Raw genomic sequence first — 6,965 nt, 5'->3', positions numbered from 1 at the left:
CAAAGATGTGTCTTTGTGACATTTTAATATTATTTGTAATTGCATATAATAAACCAAAAAGCATCTTTCTTCTAAAGTATAATTATCAATGACAATAATGTAACTATAGGGGATACTATATGTAGTATTACTTATTTCTTGATGTTAGACAGTATCTGTTTATGTCTTTATTTGGGCTGCCAGTTTGTGGAAACTAGATTGTAATAACCATATAAAACAAGGTTATTACACTCTGGTTTCCAAATAATTTGGAACTCCCATTTATTATTCAAATTTCAAGTGAGGATGTAATGCATTGAACCAAGCCTGCAAGCATGTAAAATCAATGGCAATGATGCTTTGTGTCATACAATGTACAGCTGTAGAGCCCTGGGGTGTGAACATTAAAATGCAAACTTTACATGCCCCTCTGCCATACTAGTGTGTATAATTACTGTATGTTTTCTGCCAAATCAATGTGTTTTTTTGTTTTTGTTTTAATGATGCAGAAAAAAAAAGTGAAAGTGTCTGATCAAATATTTATCTGATTACATGTGGCCGATTGTATTAAATGTGTTATTGTTAATCAAAAAAACCAAACAAATAGAGCGCCTAAGAACGAGGAACAAAGACTCCAAATTTTGCTCCAAAAATTGCATCAAACGATGAATCACTTCAAAACAAACACGAAACAGAAACACGTTGCGTTGTTGTCGTACAATATTTAGCACGACACTGACAGCGATTAATATTCATGAGGCTGCGACTTTGCAGACCCTCAGGATAGTTAAATTAATTATGCTAACAGGGTCATTTAACTGCTTTATTCAAAGCAAAGCAATTCTCGTGCAATAAGTGACACAATAATTACACACAATCTAACGAGAGGACAGTGACAAGTGGAGGAGCGACACGCTCATCTTCATAAAGTACAAAGAAGACATTTACACAGCAGCGCAAAACAAACACAAAACAGAAGTAAAATCCATACAGGCGAGATGAAAGAATAACTAAAGCCGGCTAACAGTTTTACATCCACGGCAGCACTTTCTCTCTCTCAGAGTAGTAAATTTGATTTGTTACTATGTGTTATTATTTGGAATTATTCATTTTCTCTGTCAGTGCACATTGAGGGGTAATAGAAATGCCAGCAAGGTGGCTGATTTACTTATTAAAATTTTCATCTCAAGGCTTGAGAGGCATGATTGGAGTCTGTAAGAGTAACGGGAAATCATGCATTATGTAGGCGAATTTGACACGACCTTGAGACTTCTGAGCGCAGACCATATATTACCATCAGAGCGACCTTCCCATCCCGAAGATACATCTGATGTGTTTAAGGCTGTTTTACAATGCATTAGGAGGGCTTTACATGTGCTGAGCTCACTTTATTTGCTCATACATTTCACAGGAAGAGTTTAGTGTCAGGCTGATGGGGACCGTTCACAGTGACTGAGTCACTTGTCGAGACAAATGAGCCCGCGGAAACAGGCCGAGGCGGTGGATAATAAGCATTTCAAAGCAAATTCCCGCTTTCCCACTTTTACTTCCCTCCAATATACAGCACATTTACTATTCACTGAACCCATGTGGATTCCAGCTCATCAAGTATTCACGCTTACTGCGATTGATTGACCTGCATCTTGAAGACAGAATAGATATGATTTTTCCCACCAAGCTATGGGGCGTCAGGATCAATATTCTCACTGTTGGTTAAGCTTTTGCAACCTTTAAAATATCAACTCCAATCGATCTCTCTCACATAATTGCCTACATTTTCAAATCAAGTCTCCCACCCCCCACGCCCCGTTTTGTACATGCCAGTGACATTTGAAATGCCTCACAGTCCTGCCACACGACCTGTCGGAGTACCTAAGCTAAAGGGCACAAAACACATTTATTAGCATATTACATTTATTGCTCTGTCCACCTTGTTCTACTTTTCACCCCTGTGCTATAAACATGTGAGAGAGCAAGGCCATGTTATATTTCCATATAAAAAGCCCCATAATTATGGGGGGATGGTTGTTCCCCTTATCAGAGGGAATGATAAGGGAGTACCAGGCCCTTTGAAAGAACGGGGTCCATTTTGATATAATTGGCAGTGGAATTATTTATGACATTAATTGCCACATTATCGACTGGCTGTCAGCTCCTGTGTCAGTCTGTCCATCTTTCTTAGCAGAAAGAGCCAGCTCAGCCTGGTGCCCACTGACAAGCTAATTACTACAGCACAACCCTGAGTGACAAATGTTACTCATCTAAGACCGGCCCGGAAATAAGGGCCACTCTCCCGCCCCCCCCTTTCAGCTCCTCTGGATCAAGTGAGACAGCAGTGTGCTGCCAGATGTCTTCAGTAGCAGGAGGGAAGGGGTTTGCATGTCAGACACAGACAGAGAAAAAGTGGGGTAGGAAAGGAAAAAGGGGGGAAAGAGATTTCTAGAGCCAGGAGGACAGTGAAATCTAAATCTCGCCCCATCCTGTCTGCTGCTCTATCAGTGGCCACTTGTCACTCATACAGACAAGTCCTTTTTCCTTTCTCCGCCTCCTTGTAAATTTGCATTAGCTCATGCCAATCAGTCATCAGGCTGTGAGCTGATATCTAGTGATGGGGCGATTGGTCCTTAGTTTTCTTGACAGCAAGTCACACACTCGTGTGCCTTTGGGGAGGAGAATTGCGCTGTGCCAACAATGTAGGAAAAATCTGAGCTCATACAATATGCAAATACATTTTAATATACCTACAGTCTGAAAGCCTTCCAATATTGTGCAACAGTTGCTGTGAAAGTATGCACAGTATTATTGAAGACTGTGCAAAAGGATGAACTTAAATTAAACTTTCTCATATTAAATAAGGATACAGGAAGAGCTATCACATCGTCATCTGTATTTTGTGGCTATTAAGAGCACATCAAAACTCAAGCAAAAAGAGCAGTTACTTGGAATACTTATAATAGGCCCAAATCAAGTTTTATTTATTTTTTTTACAAAATGCACGTGCCGTATTGTTAGTATTAAGGTTTCATTGTGTAACGTTTCCTTTCTAGTACAAAAACAGCAAAAATTGTCTACGCAAACTGTGCACAAAGACCCAGATGATGCTCACGCAGATATGGATTCACATAAAAATATGCACATTCAGAGTTACACTTCCTATGCGTGTGCCTACGCACAGACACACACATGCACACTGCGGCTAGTAGAGGAGCCTGCAGGGCCACTATAGCAGAATGTCACTGATCTGCTGTGATGAAGTGGCGTGCCATTTGTTCAGCCAAGAAGTTCCTAAGGAGCAGCCTCAGTGACAGAGCCGAGGGTCAAGGAGGGCACCGCCTACAGGTAGATCTGTGCCTCATACCTTAATTAATCTACTGTCCGTGATGCCAAGCATCCCATTCATCCCACCGCATGCACAAAGGCACACGTCAAGCATATGTCAACCCAATCTGGCACTCCCTGCCCACCCCATAATGCAGTTTGTGTTGGTGTGGCAGCTCGGGATGCATCCCTGACGAGGATGGGAAGTGACACGCACCAAACTCGGTGTGTCCCCCAGCCAGCTCCGGTGGCTCGGGGCCTGTCAATTCCAGCTCCGTCAGTGGCACTGGCTCAATGGCAGTGCCTGTGACACATGTCACAAAGTTTTAAATGTCTGCTCTTTTCAGCAGGATGGCTGGGCGTGCGCCGCAGCCAGGGGAAGGATGACATTTTGTGTCGTGCGGGGGGAACTTGTTGTGGCTCCCCTCTTCCTGCCTCCTCCGGCTGTCAGCCCCAGTTTCCTCTGAACATATCAAAACACAGACAAATAAACCTTGTCATTTTGAAACGCCAGCACTAGTGACCAGGCTCCTGAACGGCATGTCATCTGGAATATGGTCACACAGTCCTGTTGAAAGTTGTGAAGTGAACGAGCAAGCAGACACACACACACACACACACTATAGTATACTAGTGCAAATGTTTAAGCTAATAGAAATATGAGACGAACTGAAAGAGACACAGTGAACAAACATTGCATCAGGCTATCTCTGACCTTTTCTTCATCCGTTTGTGGATGAGTGACACACTGTACTGAAGCTCAACATGGTTTCTTTCAAGTCCCAAATAAATAAAGCCTCTATCTCATCACTGTGGTTTATTCACCTCCATCACTTCTAAAGTGTAAGTAATCAAGCCTTATGGTTTGATGACAGATGAGTTTTGTCAGTCACTGACATCTTTAATAAGCTTTATGCAGGAAAAAAATATCTATGTGATGGACAGTTCCTCATTAGGAAACAGTTTAAAGTGCCGGCAGAGGGAACTAAATGCGAAAGCATCATAGTACCTTAAACTCCACATCAAATTGACAAGAGACATGTGTTAGTTCAACCCATTTAATTAAATCCTGTTAATACAATTTCACATCAGATCAGATTTATCACATCCTTTACATTAAAATTTCAATTTGTTGCCTCAGAAATTTGACCTGCTGCTGTGAGAGGGCATTAAATGGATCAATACAACAATGGTAAGCCACAACAATTATAAAGAGAATAACAAAATGTAAACATTTCTCATGCAGCAACACTGGTTATTACATTGGCTTGGATATTCTGAAAATTGTAAAGCAATAAAAGAGAGCAACATTTCAGACATGAACCTGGAAAGAGCAATCCTATTCTTCATTTAAAGCAGGTGCTGGAATGTTTTATTTTTATGATTAAACTGCATTTTGTTCGGCTTCTTTTGTTTCAAACAAACAAAAATGTGCACACTGTAGAAGAAACTCACCGAATCTTCTCAGTTATCAGATTTTTGACTTTCAAGAAGAGATTTTCTCTTTTTTAGACACCAAAAGATCCAAAAGACAAAAATAACCAAATAAAAATCACATGAGCACAAAAAACCCTACCCCCCCCCCAAAAAAAAAAATTCTGCCTCAAACTAAACAAGACACACTGATCATGCCTTGGGTGTCGACTGAAAATCACAGCAATGTTTAATGAAGCTGTAGAAACGCTGTTCTGTCAAAGCCTTGTCTTAATGTTTTAAAGAAGATGTGAGTGTGTGTGAGCGAATGATACACACGGTGAAAGAGATGAGTCCGTGTCAGGCCCCAGGTGTGTGACCATAACCTCTTCACCCTTGATTAGTGGTGGTAGTGGACAAGTGATCCATCATGGCTGTCAAGGAAGAGGACGCAATTGGCTGGGTATGTTTGTCACTGACTCTGTGTGTGTGTGTGTGTGTGTGTGTGTGTGTGTGTGTGTGTGTGTGTGTGTGTGAGAGAGAGAGAGGCTTGTGCTCTTGTATTTGTGTTTTGAGTCTCGAGTTTTGCAGTTGCAAATGCTTAGAGGCAATCATGTCATTCAGAGTGTCATCTCCGGCTGAGCTGCATGCAGGGAAGCAGAAGCAAAAGAGGCTCTAACTATGGGGCTGCAATATGATCTTTAAAAACACAAGAATTTTTTTTTTTAAAGGAAACCTTCCTTTTATATAGGAACATATTTTCCAGGAATTTAAATCTTTTCTTTTCCAGATCAGGTGATCAGGTGAACCAAATATCACCACTGGATTCAATAAATAAGACTGACTTGATCCTCCCGTCCTTCTGTTAGCATCTGCTGCCTTCCATGTCCGTCTCTTAGTCTACGGTTGAGCGGCTGTCCATCAGAGCTGATCGTTTCTGATGAATCTGTTGCCCTCTGAGTGCTTGCCATAGTAGATGTAGCGACACTTGGCGAACACTCCTAAAAACAGAAAGAGGAGAGTTCAGTCAGTTTGCTTTAGTACCTGTATATACTTTTCACATTGAAATTTCTAACTGGACTGCATTTCCGTAAACATTTTAGTGTCAAAACTAAACAATCAGCAGTTTCTAGGTTGTAGTATAATAACTGCGGTGCATTTGCAGTGTCATTCGCAGATTAACAACAGCAGCTTTCAACCTGTTGGCAAGACCCTCAGAGCACGTCTCTGATGTGGTTTGTTTATAAGAATGACAGGAAACCAAGAAATAGCAAACTTGTACGTTCATTTTTAATTACATTTAATTCAATTCAATTTGATTTATATTGCACCAAATCACAAAGCAGTCACCTCAAGGTGCACGAAAACCCTAACTATAAAACGGTCCCATCTGAACGAGCACTTGGCAACAGTGGGAAGGAAAAACTCCCTTTAAACAGGAAGAAACCTCTGGCAGAACCAGGGGTTCTGCTGAATCCAAACTAGGAGCTGGTTCCGCAGAAAAGGGGCCTGAAAGCTGAAGGCTCTGCCTCCCATTCTACTTTGAAATATCATGAAACTATGCAGCTGTATTAATATTATTGAAGGCATCTTCAGGCATCTTCAAAATCTAGGTAATAAATTCAGTTTATCTGTTTGACTTTAAAGACACACAAAATAAGCCTGGCTGAGTTTCTAAATGGGAAACACTGAAAGTACACAAAACTGTTTTGTTTACTGTAGTCGTGCAGTTTTAAATGGCAGGACTTAACTGGGTGTGCGTCTCTGCTTCTTGCAGGCGGGTGAAAGAGGCAGTTTCAGAGAGAGACCTGAATATTTGCATTTGCTTCCAATAGATGCAGCATGCAAGTTTAATCAGGAAGGTGTATTTACTGCATTACAGGAACGTATTTAAATAACTCAATGCAGACACAAGATTATTTACTTTATCCTAAGGTTACTTTACTAATTATGGATTAAATTAACTGCAGGATTTAATGATTATTTTCATTACAAATTAAACTTTCTGGCATAAAATGTGAAACATTTCCAAATATTCTTTACATGGGTCTTCCAAATAAGAGGACATCCTGCTTTTCACCGCATTTATGTGCATATATTACTTTTCATTAAGGTATCATATTTATACTTAATCAGCAGTTCTTGTGGATGGAACTACAGTACTAGTCAAAACAAGCTGAACTTCTGTGCTATTATTTCATAGAAGATGGGCAGAATTACTTTATCAAAGAGGTTTACATATATACCTATACATA

General features: G+C 40.5%; 1 protein-coding gene across 1 annotated transcript in view; it reads right to left on the bottom strand.

Moving 5' to 3' along the window:
* Window positions 1-5,236: 5,236 nt before the first annotated feature.
* lrmda (leucine rich melanocyte differentiation associated) overlaps window positions 5,237-6,965 on the bottom strand; it is a 71,923-nt gene continuing 70,194 nt past the window's right edge. The window contains exon 6 of the mRNA XM_005744833.1: window positions 5,237-5,711. Within this exon, the coding sequence (XP_005744890.1) occupies window positions 5,632-5,711 (80 nt within the window). The 3' untranslated portion in view covers window positions 5,237-5,631. The remainder of the gene's footprint in view (window positions 5,712-6,965) is intronic.

Source organism: Pundamilia nyererei, unplaced genomic scaffold (assembly GCF_000239375.1).
Source record: "Pundamilia nyererei isolate P.nyererei 1_Seehausen unplaced genomic scaffold, PunNye1.0 scaffold00149, whole genome shotgun sequence".
Classification (NCBI taxonomy): Eukaryota; Metazoa; Chordata; class Actinopteri; order Cichliformes; family Cichlidae; genus Pundamilia; species Pundamilia nyererei.
Note: the sequence above shows the minus strand (reverse complement) of the source record. Positions and strands in the feature narration are given on the sequence as shown.